This window comes from Xenopus tropicalis, chromosome 9 (assembly GCF_000004195.4).
Source record: "Xenopus tropicalis strain Nigerian chromosome 9, UCB_Xtro_10.0, whole genome shotgun sequence".
NCBI lineage: Eukaryota > Metazoa > Chordata > Amphibia > Anura > Pipidae > Xenopus > Xenopus tropicalis.
The window spans coordinates 54,450,939-54,465,167 of record NC_030685.2 but is presented as its reverse complement, the minus strand read 5'-3'; the positions used below and the strand labels follow the sequence as shown (position 1 = coordinate 54,465,167).

The following is a 14,229-nucleotide window of genomic DNA, read 5'->3' as shown; positions in this document are numbered from 1 at the left end:
TTTAGGGACAATAGTCTGTACCAAACATGGAACTGGTAGGATTTGTGTTTGCTCAGATCCTTTACTGATTTTCTAGGTGGGCACCATGAGCCACCAAAAATTAATTATTTGAGCATTTATACGTGAGATTTTATATTCTCTTTACAGCTTTTCTGTCTGAGCATCTGTGTGTCTCTTAAGAAGAATTCACGTCAGGCCATCCTGTAATCTCATTGGATATCAACTGTTCTGGTTGCAGAGCCCTTGGTATATTTATGATGCTTGGAAATCTGGATTGTGAAAGTGGTAGCCATTGGTTGTAATTTGATTGTTTGGCCCTGGGGCCAAAGGATCGAATTAGCCCACTATCATAAAATGATCTGCTTGTTTGGCCACTTTTAGTTTCCATTCAGGCAATACCACCTATTTTATTGAGTAGTATAGTCTTATGAGGTGCTGCTTCACTTTGTATTAATCAATGATTTGTCTTAGCATAATGGCTAGAGATAACTCTTTTCTAAATCTTTCATGTATTTTACCTTTGGACCATGGTGTTAAGGGATCTTTCTGTAATTTGGATTACCATATCTTGCTACAAATTTGTGAAAAATTAACTAAGCCGAAACAAATTGTTTTAACATCAAAATAGATTCATGTAGCTTTGTTGGGGTTACGGACAAGGTGTTTCTTTATTACCAAAATAAAAGAAATTCTTTGTAAAAACTAGAATGATTTCTTTAAAATTAACTCTATGTTATTTCTGACTCCCCTTACACTAAGTTATCACCCTACCTGCAAGATTATCTGGAATAAAAAAAATGATACTGAATGATGGCCCTAAGAAAAAAGGAAGAGAACAGATAGCAAGTGCATGCAAGAGCATGAGAGAGGCAGTCTGCAAGTTAGAGACATGTCCTGTGTCAGATACAGTTGTGTAGCATATTGTGTTATAGCCTATGTGTTGAAGAGACAGACTGTGTATATAAGAGATAGCCCATGCATACCACTGTGTAAGACCGTTTGTGTGAGTGTGTGTGGTAGAGATAGCCTTTTTTTGAGAGAGAAAGTCTCTGGGTGTTAATGTGTGTGTGTGTGTGTGAGATCCAGCCTTTGTGGACAAAACACCCCTTCCACCTGTCACTACTGCTAAAGTTAATTAATGAGAAGCAATGTGCATGAAGCATATGGAACAATTACAGGCAGACCTCTTGAGTGAAGGGCAGTGACAATAAAAATATTTCTGTGCCTTAGGCCTTAGAATTACATTTTCTTTCATTGTGAAAAAATAACAGAGTTCACTTTTAAATTTAGTAACCTTTTATACTTTTTCCGTTTCAAGAATATCTTTCTTTGTCACAAGAACATGACAGTATACAGAGCTGTTTTACCACAGTATTAAGTCATAAGAATATCTAAAATCTGATAGACTTGTGTCACATTTAGTAACCCCACTAATTTTAAACTGCCCCTGATATCTTTAAAGCGATACTGACACCAAAAAAATTCTTTTAAAAATATGAACCTATTTCCAAACCAACCTATAGGCCATGTTGACTGTTTTTTCCTAAAAGTCCTGTTTCTCTACATAAATCTTACTGAAGATCCTGAACCGAAAAGTCTGATAACCCGACTGTAGCTTCTCAATCTGTCAAAAGGACTAAGTCATAAACTGGGAGGATTCAGCTTGACGTTTGCTTCAAAGAGCTCCCCCTCCCTCCCTTGCATAGCATCGCATGGCGTTGTGAACTAGATAGCAGGCAGGCTTGATCTTTCCATTGTCTGCCTACTTTAAAGGGCTGTGCCCCCCTCTCTGCTCTTCCCACAAAGAATTAAATAACAGGTCAGCTTAAGCTCTCCAGTGCCTGTCTGCCTGGCCCTTCCCCCTCCCCATTACACATTTAAAGCTGATACAAATTAAAACTGACTTGTCAATTTTATGATCAAAACTTTGTAACTTAAAAACTCTTGTTTTTGACGATACATGCATTTGCACCAATAGTAAATTATTAGTGGAACAGTAACTCTCTTTTGTATGTCATAAAATAGAAAAACAGCAAGATTGCAACATTTGTAAGCCAAAAAGTGTTCATGCAACTTAATATTTTTTATTCAGATAGTATTAGTAAATTTTCTGCAAAAACTGCAAGCAATGAACTTACCACAAAAATCCACAGTGAATACATGAAACAACATTTTTGTTACAGTTTCAAAAGAATTGGCATTTTTGTGCATAGAAACGAGATCAATAACCAATTATCAACATAATTATAAGAAACGGCTCTGTGTTCTAGTGCAGAAAATACTGCAGAGTTGACAGTTTCAATTTTTTGGTCGAAAGGTGGAAAATATTATTAAACTGCCGGCAGTGGCTTTCGTATGCAAATCAAACCCCGCCAAGAACAGGTTCTCTGATAGCTGCTTTACCCACAGTACACATCTTGCTCTGCTTAGAGTTGTTATACGTCAGCACAGTTCGATGTCAGCATTTATTAGACAATCATATTCTTCCTACAGAGTCATTTACAAGAAGTAACCAGTCCTTGCACAGAAATGAACTTTTTGTGTCATTTTATGCCTCTTACATATGAAATACAATCATCCCACAATTTAATCATTTCCTTAGGGCCAATAGATTTGAATGAATATAAAAGGAGTGAATCCTAATAGAGTTTCAGATGTCAGAGTAGTTAGTCAGCAAGCTGCAAATCAGGGCAGGCAGCAAACTGCAAAACATGAGGCAAGAGCAGAGTAAGCAGCAAATAAGCAAGGTTAGTTGATTAAGCAAGGGGATAGACAAATAAACAAAAGTGGCCTTACAATAACCCAAAAGGCTATCTAACAGATTATTACATATGGAGGTTGGCATGGTAAAAATCCCTTGACAGCCACACCTAATCAAGGGGCCATCATTTGGACAGCCCTGCTGGATAAATTAAATATATTAGTTCTATTCTTACTGCATTGTCGGAAGCAATAATGGCATGCATATTAGTTTATTATCATAAACCAAACAACTATTAACTAAACATGAGGGCAGAGAATGTCCTTATTGGGACATCATTGTTAATATCAGTTTTAATGTCTTATCTTTAACTTCACAATACCAGAGTTATTAGTATTATTATCAAATATTCATGAAGTGCCAAGATATTTCTCAACACCAGGGTTGGACTGGGCCAATGGGACACCAGAAAAAATAAGGGTGGGCCCTGCTGGCCCAGACCCGATCACAGTTGCGCCCCCCTCACATTGCGCTTTATTTATACGTGCTCGAGGGATGGACAGGGGCCCTGCTTGGGGGGGGGTGTACGAGCGGCGGGAGCCTTGGGGGGCATGCGCAGGCAGTGAGGGCACCTGCGAGGGAAGTGTGGGGCCCCTGGGGTGGCAGCTCTGGTGGGCACGCACACTCCCAGTCCAACCCTGCTCAACACTCTAAGGTTAAGAGAGGGTATTGAATTATTTCTGATTTCTTGGCAACTAAGCACTTATGTATGATCCTATAGTCTTGCTCATCTTAAGCTATTAACACCTATGCTGGTTAATTACTAATTTATGGCTCATGGATCACAGGTTGTACAGCTTTAAATATCTTGGTGATCCCTGATCTCAATCCCTGACTTGTAATCAAGATACTCAGTTCTAACTAACTGGGATATCAGGATTTGTATTTAAAAATCAGGCATTTCTGACACTGATCTATAATCCAGTTAGTTAGACAGATTTACTAATACAGTTACAGGATCTATTATCTGGAACTCTGAGGACCTGGGGTTTTCCTGACAAGGGGTCTTTCTATAGTATGGATCACAATGCCATAAATCTTGTAAAAAAAAAAACATCAGGATTGTTTTACCATCAATATGGATTCATGTAGCTTTGTTAGGGTTAAAGACAAGGTAAAGAGAAAAAGGAAATCGTTTTTAAATATTAGAATTATTTGCTTAATATGGAGTCTATGGAATATTGACTTGAAGGAGACATATTGGATAAATGAAAATAACCCTTATTTTGTAGGCAATTATGAATACTATACGGTGCTGGTTTCCCTTTGGGCTAAACATTAATCCTATCTGTAACAATGGCCCCTTTATTGGAGCTCCTTACAGTTCTCTGCCCGTGTTTGAAATGAAGGGTGGGCGTGTTGTAACGGTCCCTGCCAGAAGCACAGCAGGAGGGGGAGAGCCAATCACAGCCTTGCACTCACACAAGCAAAGACAGGTTTCAGTTCCCTATCAGGTCAGCCTAGCTGCTGATTGGTTCCTATCCTATCCAGTCGTCGGCTCCCCTGCACATCCAGAGAATTCAGCCAGCAGGAAGTGGAACAGATGGGCAGGACTAGTGGGGTTTTGGTGTAATTTCTCAATAAATCAGGAAACACAACTTTTTTAAGCACAATCCTTTTATATTTAGAGGAATATAATTCACTGGTACATTCTTAATTTTTATATGATATGTCTCCTTTAATTCAGAGCTTTTGGATAACGTGTTTCTAGATAAGGCATTGCATACCTGTATTATTTTATAAACTCACCCTGAGTAAAGCAGGTCACCTTTGCATGCTTAACTGGACTGGGATCATATATAAACTCACCTCAGGTAGCAGTGCCCCCAAAGTTACCAGTGGTGGCAAAAATCCGCTCCTGGTGACTTTAAGAGCCTAATTTTCATTTTTTAAACCAGAAATTTGGCTCTGCTAGTGCAGAACTTCTGTTACAATACAAACATCGAGAATACACAAGGATGAAGATTTTCAGTACAAAGTGATTGCCCTGTATAGTACATACTATATAACTTTTATTATCACTTTTCTGTGTCCAGACCTAATTACAAGCTCTTTGACCATAAGCTATGATCATAAGCTATAGGAATATTGGTAATATTGGTGGGGAGTGCCTGCTATTACTGCTCTAACATTCAACAGTAGCTAATGTCTGTTGAAGGATATTGTGAGCTGTCATACTATCATAAATGTAATAAACAAAAAAAAAGAGTACCTTGTTTGCTTCAACACAGTTCACAGTTGCCAAACTAGTAGTGAGCCAAAAGCTAAAGGAGGATTATCTGAAAAATGTGTATAGTACAGATGATAATACAACTCCCATGCTAAAATATATCAACTAGATTGTGTGTGTTTGTGTGTGTTTGTGTGTGTATGTGGGGGGGGGGGGTAGAGCAGGCACTTATGTCAATCAAGGGAAAATTGCGCAATAAATATGGAGCAGGGGGGCACTAGAATGATGTAGATGGCCTGTTTGGGTGGATCTAAGTTGCTACATAGTATACTTCTGAGTGTGTGCCCAAGATCAGGCTGCAGCACTGGAAAGGTAAGAAAATTGTATAGAAGGTGTATAACAAGGGTGTGTAAAATATAGGCAGTGATGAAAAGAGAGGAGATTGAGAAAAAGCCACCCAAAAGTGGAACAAAATAATGAAGAAAATAAATGAAGAAAAAGACTAAGGGAATAAAACTAAATATAATAATGATGGTATGGATAGTGTAAAAAAAAAGACTGGATCTGTCAGTGGGAGGCAGAGAGAAAACAAAAACAGAAATGAGATAATTGTGATGATCAATATGGCACTTTGATTTACTGCTGGGACACTGCAATTGTACTGCAGGTATACATGTAACTTGCGTAAGGTCACATCAAAGCCTTTGTGATAGGCGTTACCCTATAAACCACAATGCTGGTGCTAGTTCCTATGTCATCACACCCACACAACTTTAAGAGGGGCCTGGATGAGTTCTTGAACAATCAGAATATCCAAGGCTATTGTGATACTAATATCTACAGTTAGTACTAGTGGTTGTATGTATAGTTTTTGTATGTGAGTGTATAGATTGGTAGGTGTGGGTTGTGTGTGCTGGGTTTACTTGGATGGGTTGAACTTGATGGACTCTGGTCTTTTTTCAACCCTATGTAACTATGTAACTTTGGTGGACACCACCACTGAGCATGATATGAAAATTCTAAATACATTGCTAGGTTCAATGCTGGATTTTAGGTTGTATGTAGTTCCTGTGTGCTCTAATGTTCTCCATAATTCTGATTATTCAGTTTTCTGACCTTTCTTGCCTGTTCCTGATCACTCTGATTGCTGCCTGCACTGAACATTGCCGGTATATTATCTCCATTAGTACCCTACATTTAGATCTGTACTGCTGGCAGACTGTATGGCTTCTTTTTCTACATGGAGCAATATGTATAGCACACGAATAGTTGCAAAGTGACCTTTTTAGCTTACAGTGCTCCTTGTTCTTCATATTTGCAGCCACTAACTTAGGTAGGCAGTGAATCAGTGGCGTAACTCCCATACCGCAGACCTTGGGAGGGGGTCACAGGGGACCTGGGGGACAGAAAGGACTGCTCAAGGCCAAAAAGGAAGTTTCTCCCAACTCTCCTATATACTGCAGGTTTTATAGTCCTGGGACCTCCCCATTTTGGAAAGTTCTAAAACAATCTCCTGCTATTTGGGCTCTCTGTTAATACTACTGCTACATTGTGGGCTCTGCATCTGCAGTACTTACACAATAGGAGGACTGATATTTTAATGGGGGCCCCAGAACTTGCACCAGGGTTCATGTACGTACACTTCTACAGAAGTTGTCAGCCCATTGTATGTTACCATTTTTTGTATGTAATGTTATATATAAATAAAGCAAATGGCAAAATAAAAATCACTTTATTTGTATTTATTGTTTTGGTGAGGAGTCAAGAAGAGTGTACATGCAGTCAATAAACATGTCTGTACTGTCAGTGCATTTTCATAGAAAACATAAAACACAGTGCAAACATATGAGTACTCAAAGACGTTACTGTTGTTGGTGGTAAAGGTGATGATTCATAGTGCAGCATACAGTTATAGGGGCTATGCCTGTGTTTCTTCCTTACTGTATAAGTCTTGCACGCACTTGCAAAATGCAAATCTATGCAACTGCAAAAACTCCTTCACTGACACACCAATATGACACACTAAATAAAAGAGCTCAGCTGGAGCTGAACAAACTAGGGGTTTAGATGGATTAGGAAAGGTTGCCCCGAAATTTATGGAAAAATCATTGTACCAGAAAACTGGACATGCAATGAAGCAGATCCCCGTGGGTCTGTTTACTCAGTTCCAAACTAAATTACTTAGGTGCCAGAAATAGAGACCCCTTGGGGGCCTTTAAGTTTTAATCCAAAAATCTATTCTGTGCATAGAAAACACATTAACATGTTAGCTGATAGTTTACAAAACTGAAATAATGCAAATGTAACAACACATTAAAATGTAACAACACATCGTGCTTTATGTAACAATAGCAAGCAATGTTGAGATTATAGAAAACTCAAGCTAAATGATGCTAAAACTGTGATACATGTAATAAAAGAGTAGACATTAATTTCCTTAGTATACATCTGATCATGACAACCCATTACAGGCAACAGTTTTTTGCCACAACAGCCATGGGGCCTTAGAACATCGCTCAAAATACTGCAAGGGTTTTATGGGGCAATGTAACAGACTTCAATAGTTTATATTATATATTATATATATATATTCCAGCTGGCTCCTAGCATTTAACACCTGTTTCTGCTTGAAAGCAAACATTTAACTGGTTTCCGAGGGTTACTAGGCCAAGTGCAAAGTTCACAACTTTATTACATTATCCCATACTTAATTCCATGGATGTATACCCTAAGCAAAGAGACTAGAAAAAAAGCTAAGTAAAGAAAGGTGGGAAACCTGTGTGGAAAGTGGGCCTGTGGTCCCTGTGGTTTTAGGCATCCCGGTCAAACACTGCTTGTAGGAATTGAAATGAATGGGTAGTAGAACAGCTACAATGGAGAGATCCACCCACTGGTAGGAGCTAAGTAATCAAAATGTTCTAGTATTCTTTTATTGCCTGTCTGCCAAGGAAGTGCTAATACAATGTATTTTTCAGTGTTAGGTATCTGTGGTAAGGTAAAATTCAACTCACCATGGGCATTATTTTGATTATGTAAAGAAAACTAATATTCACTGTTAAACCTAGGTCTTAGACAGGGTTGCCCTTTTTCCTTACCTACACAATGTAAAATCAGATTTGCTGCAAATTGAAATATCATTAATGCAGAAAGACTATATGCATCAGAACTTAAGAGAGCAGTATATTCCATTTATAACATGAGCTTAATGAACAGGGTTTGTACTGAACATACTTTTTGCCTTCATTCATTTATAATGAAATAACTATGGTTTTTATTATCTCTTGACTTAGCCAAGCAAGTTGACAACTGTACTTAACCTTAAAAACTAAAAAGTCTAATTAATATGTGGTTATGCTCATGTTTATGGATTATTCACCACTGTAGCCTTGGCCTTAGAGATGTTTCATGGGAAGGGACAAACTGGCAACACTGAATTCCTGGGTATTTATTTCTTTGAATCTGGGATAGGTAATAAAGGGCCAAGGGCAAAGAAGGAAGGTTGAAGAATCCACCTTGAGAAAACAAAGCATAAGTTAGTAATGTCTAACCAGAGACCATAAAGCTGCGTTGAACTGCAGCTCTTCTATATACTTAGGATATTGGTGACCTGAGTTGAAATTCAATAACATTTATTAGATAAATGAGCCTACTGTAAGACTGGGGGCACAGATATTCCCACATTGTGCTCCACTAAAAAAAGCCCTGAACTAAATTATTTATGCTCCACAGAATCACATCTATCATTCAGCTTAAAAAATATATTCTAATGCTGCTTAATGAGCTCTTTGAGGTATTGTCACTTTAGCAATGGTGAGTGTCTAATTTATATGACATTCATTTAATACTCTAGTAGTACAGAGATATATCTGGCTGCTATGCCTCATCATATGGCTGAATTTGAAAGGGTGCATTATACTCATTCTTGAAAAAGTGGACGAAACTGTAATGTTCAGTTGACACGGATATAATAGGGTGAAAAGCCATTCCCTTGATCTGACTCCAACATCTTCTCATAATTTCCAACAGTGAATTTCTTCCGTTGCTACAAAAAATGAAATTTCCAGAAATGAAATGTATTGTAATTTCTTGGTCATATAGAATTATGAGCTGATACAGTTATTGGAAATGCATAGTGACAGCTCTACCATTCACAATACAACATTGCTACAAGAAAGTTGGGCAGATAGCTCCAGTCATAACTGGGGGAAAGGAAGGATAAGAAAGTAATAGCAAATCTAATTCTAGTGCAGGTCAAACCTTATTTGACATACTGGGGTCATTTATAAAGTTCACACAGTGCATATTTTCTTCACAAATGGTTGTTTGTGCATGTTTTCCCATAAACACTTAAATTTTGCACTGCTGTGCCCATCTTTACCTTTTCGTGAATTGCAGTGAAATGCAAATTGCACAAAAAAATTTGCAAATTAGATTTTATTTTATGAGATGCTTTTTATAGCTTTGCTGCTGAGTTTTGCATGTCAAAGCCACTACCTAATACACATAGATCCTTGACGAGCCATATGTATACATCAGTGCTACATGTGACTGTCCTGTACAATTGTATCTGATATCAGCACCACTGAATCTACTGTGCTTTTATAATGTTAGAATGTATACACTAACAATATAAAAAAGGCACACACACAGTTTAGCTTTTCTTCTTACAGTGGGGAATGTACAGTGCAGCCACAGCTCTGCTGTACATTCCATGATGGCAGCTAAAGCAGCTAGAGACACACGCAGAGGATGTACGCCCCTGCAACTGTGGGAGAATTATACACTTTGTACTACTGAAAAATAGTACATAGCTATATGCCTACCAAAAATATAGCTACAGTATAACTTACCTTAAACTATGCAATTTGTGAATATGTTTACATGGTAGTATCTCTTTAAAATACAATGTTTTTTTCTATTTGTGAATCAGTGATACTGGTTTTGCTGGGAAATAAATCTCCAATGATAAAGCTTTGTATTTATGAATAACCTACCTTCCCACACAACAGGACAGCAGTAATAAACATGGAGTACAAAAACATTACAAGGCAGACAACTAGAAGAATCCTTTGATCAAGAATGAATTCAGGTGGCTCAATTGATTGTGCACATTCAGACATAAGATCTAATAAAACAAGAAGTTACTGATTAATACAAGATAAAATCCCCTTTTAAAATTGTACTGTACTGGTAAATATTGGAGTGCATACCTGACTGCAATTGGTCTATTCACTGACAGATATTTGATTAGACTATCTCTACCTTTACACTGACTTACCCAGAGATAATGCAACTATTTTTAAAATAATTAACAAAAATGTATAAAAGGTCACTTAATTTGTAACGGGAAGCAACAAAATAAAACTATGACAAGCAACAGAATCATTCTTTAGGTAGAGCATTCAGCACCAATATCAAAAGGAAAAAAATCTAAAGACAATTACCCACCGCTGACATATATAAGAGTACCATTCCCCTCAGTTGTCCTATAGGGAGGTGGATACATGATGTCCAGTTTGCAGATGTACATTCCTGTGTCAGACATCTGCATCCCTGATAAATGCAAAGTCACATTGTTGGGACCAGGCTCCCCTTCACATTGTATGGCGTCACCGGTGGTAACTGATTCATAGTTTGTAGAGTAGCTGAAAGCACAAATCTCTTTTACTTGGTTACCCATTTTCCTTAAAAGCCTAAAACGCATCTCTTCAACTTTGGCATGTATCCTGTAGTCACAGACCAGCATGGCCTTTCCATGCCTGTTGGCCACAATTATGTCTGGCTGGGTTACCTTTAGGCCTGTGGAAGATATACTGAATTAAAATGTAGGTTTATATTTTATGGCTGCACAGTTGTAATTAATCATCATCAATCAATGTTGCATAACAGAAGCAAGTATCTATGTACATGATCAATTTATAAAATAATTTCTCCTCTTTTATCCAACAAATAAGGGAGCCATGTATCATTTGTACTTTTAACATTATTTTAATTCTTATTACATGTATATTTAAAAGTTTCAAGATTATTTTTTGGATTTTGAAATAGGAACTACTCTCATTAAGATTTTACCATCTGTTTTGAAAGCAGAAAAAGCACCCAGCAAGCATGTTCCTACAAAGAAATTCACCATTGGAAGTATTTGTACTTTTCATGTAACGTATAGGCTTGGAACCATTACATAGGGTTTAGTGTTAAAAACAAAACTGTTTCTAAACCATTTATGCCTACCTGAGAAATGAGCAAGCAATGAAAGCCTTGAAGTTTAGTTTGCCTTTAGATTGCTCTTAGCAGCCGTAGGGGAACATGCAAAGGTTGCATTTTAATTGCATTTCAACATCTTCCATAAAACGTCAACCACTGATAAAATTAGTTTGTATTTGCTCTATTTTATAACTGCAACAATAGATATTACTAGAAAATGGACAACTTCACAACTCAATATCCAACAAAAGATATTGTAAACATACCTACCCTACTTAGTGTGCCAATATTTGTATGTGATCGTACTCAAGCAATATCTGTTGCCTTTACAGAAACAGTCAGTTTACAAAACATAGAATTCAATTATATTGGTCTATCTTTTGGAAAATACAGCACTGAAATTCTGGGTATCACCATTGGGTATACCCTGAATCATCCAATAAATGATTTCAGAATTTTTTATTTTCCTATTTTTGGGCACAATAGAAATTCAAGAAGTTCAGTCCAAATGTAATCAATGAATGATATCTACAGAAAGAAAGTACATGGTTTATGAAATAAACAGAGTAATGCACCTTGTTCTTGACAACATACCTGAGGCATTAGTGATTAGGCAGAAGATCCCAGTGATGAATGGTATTCTCATCATTGCTGTTCAATCAGGGATTCCAAAGTAATGTTCCTGTTTGCCTTTAAAAACATAAACTATTTGCTCTAATCTAATTTTCTATTTCTCCATCAACTAGTTATATACCCAACAGCCTTCCCGTGAGGGTCACGCTAACAAGCTGGGCTGGACTAAAAGTCTTGCGGATATTGTGACTTTGAATTCTGTTTCAGGTTTCACAAACACAGCATATATAACCTCAGATTCAAGACTCAAACCTAAAAGGCACAGAGGGTTTATGTTTTGGTTTTACGAGAAAGGAAATGGTGGGTCGGAGAAGTTACGTGCACAAGTAACCACATCAATACCTGTGAACTAGTTTGTGACCAAAACAAGCCTATCAGGGAATGGAAAAAGTTGATTTCACACTGTAGCTTATTTGCCTATTATATTCTAGGAACCTTATTTCATGTGCCATTTTAATGATACCATTAACCCTTTCTCCTTTTAGGCAACAATATATAGCTTTTATAAGATGATGGCATCAGAGCATTACAGCATCAAAGCTAGAACTAGTATGACTCCTCGAATTTCAAATTGTATATGGAGCTGCAGTTTCAAAGCTGGCTCTATAAAATGTAAAATATTGGTGGATTACAACTAGAAATTGTGAATAAAATGTAATGCAAGAGGTGATACATGTAATATTATTTGTCCTACTCTCCAACAGTAGGAAACAGAATATTTTCTGCCCTGAAGAGTCCTCTGATAAGATGGTTTTAGTACCTGCTAAATATATATATAAATAGCTATAAATTTCCATAGCATTTCCATTTGTTTCCATTTTACTTTTCTAGCCTTGCAGCATTGACACAGTACCATAGTTACCCATTCATCTTATCTTGGTCACTGTTGTGTTCAGCCTTTCAGTGTTTAGGCTTTTGTAAATGGGATTACAAGCAGTACACTAGCAGCAACTTTATTTAAGTTTATTCGGCAAGAAACATCTTCTCCCCTGTCACAAGGTAAGGGGTGCTCCTGCCATGAGACAAGAGTGAGAACCTCGCCTCCTCAGATGGCAGCATCCAGCAAGTTACCAGTGGTGAAAAAAAAGCTGCTCCTGGTAACTTTAAAAGCCAAATTTCTGGTTATTAATATGGAAATTCTTGCCCTTCTAGTGCAGAGAGCACAATTGCATTCTCAGCACTAGCAATGCGCCCCCCCTCGGCTCCTCTTTGGCACAGGGGGATGAGGGGGGCAGCTTTACATAAACTGCCTCAGGGCGGCAGGGGGGTAAGAATCACCCCTGCACAAAGTTGTACAGAGAGAGATATAGCAGAACAGGCACAGAAAAAACTACTGAAGTCATAGCACAGCACCCTGTGGTAAAGATACAGATAAATATACCACAACCTTAATTCTGCCACATTTTATCCCTTTGCTAAAGGCATCTCTCATAAAAGTTTATTGATTAATGTTTCAGCGTTATTAATTTACAGTACCATCAGACAATTTGGGCTTAAAACCCATTTGGGGTCCTCTGGGCCCTCTACACCCCTTGTCCCCCCTGCAACTGCAGGGTCTGCTTCCTTTGTAGTTATGATTCTGCCAATAACCCCATGTATATTGTCTGCAGAATCACATGCTTTACCCTACACAGCAATATGTTGCTCTTGTGGACTTTTAAAGGGCACCTATTGGTGGAAAATTGTTTACCCCAGTGGAAGTGTGGGCTAATAGAGACTACATTCTTGTTAAGGGAAACAATACCATTTTGTGCAAAAAATGCACTATGCTACCAGCAACAGGAGGGAGCTCCCATTGCAGGGGGCCATGTGACACTCTCATGCAAATGATACTTAGTGCCCCAGTTTGCTTATTATGCACAGGCCAGCTCTCCAGGTCAAACAGCTACATTAATATGCAAAATAATCCACCAATGAAAATACCAGCTGATCAACTGATAGAGGCACCCCTTAATTCCAAAAAACAATTCACCAATGAGAATGCAAAATCTTAATTACAGATGCAAGAGAGTGACCAGTGAGAATGCTTATTTTAGTACTTTGGCAGCTATTTTCAGAGATGATTGTGCCATTTTGGCTTCATTATATTACACTGAACCTCAACCATTAGGATAAAGGACTCACTTGTTCAATGCTATGTTTATGCTTCCAATTTCAGTTTCTCATTCAAGGGGTATTTTCCATTATTAATGTAGCTGTTGGCCCTGGAGAGCTGGGGCTTTCTTATATACCTGTACATAATAAGTACAAGAACTTTTAAAATTAAAAACAATTAAAAACAAGGCTGCACTTTTTTATGGCTTTTAGCCTTTAAAAGAACTTTGCATTTGCTCAGTTTTGAGCTAATTTAAAGAGGATCTAAAAGTGTGTTGATTTTTTTTGTAAGGGCAGAATGAAACAAACCATTTTATAATATATTTTTAATTTTTGTACTATTTAAAATACAAAGAAGCTTATTCCT

The 14,229-nt window shown here is 37.6% G+C and overlaps 1 protein-coding gene across 1 annotated transcript; it reads right to left on the bottom strand.

Annotated features, from left to right (window-relative positions):
- Positions 1 to 6,658: 6,658 nt before the first annotated feature.
- Positions 6,659 to 11,942, bottom strand: ctla4 (cytotoxic T-lymphocyte associated protein 4). Its single transcript, XM_018097345.2, has 4 exons — positions 11,730 to 11,942; positions 10,380 to 10,730; positions 9,926 to 10,056; positions 6,659 to 8,973 (listed from the first exon to the last, which is right to left on the bottom strand). Exons 1-4 carry the CDS (start codon positions 11,782 to 11,784, stop codon positions 8,881 to 8,883), a joined length of 630 nt encoding a protein of 209 aa, XP_017952834.2. The 5' UTR covers positions 11,785 to 11,942; the 3' UTR covers positions 6,659 to 8,880.
- Between the last annotated feature and the right edge of the window lie 2,287 nt (positions 11,943 to 14,229).

Coding starts and splice junctions, on each gene's coding strand:
- ctla4 (XM_018097345.2), bottom strand. CDS start 11,784: ATGATGAGAATACCATTCATCACTGGGATCTTCTGCCTAATCACTAAT. Junction 10,731..11,729: donor CCTAATCACTAATGCCTCAG/GTATGTTGTCAA, acceptor TATCTTCCACAG/GCCTAAAGGTAACCCAGCCA. Junction 10,057..10,379: donor TACTCTTATATATGTCAGCG/GTGGGTAATTGT, acceptor TTGTTTTATTAG/ATCTTATGTCTGAATGTGCA.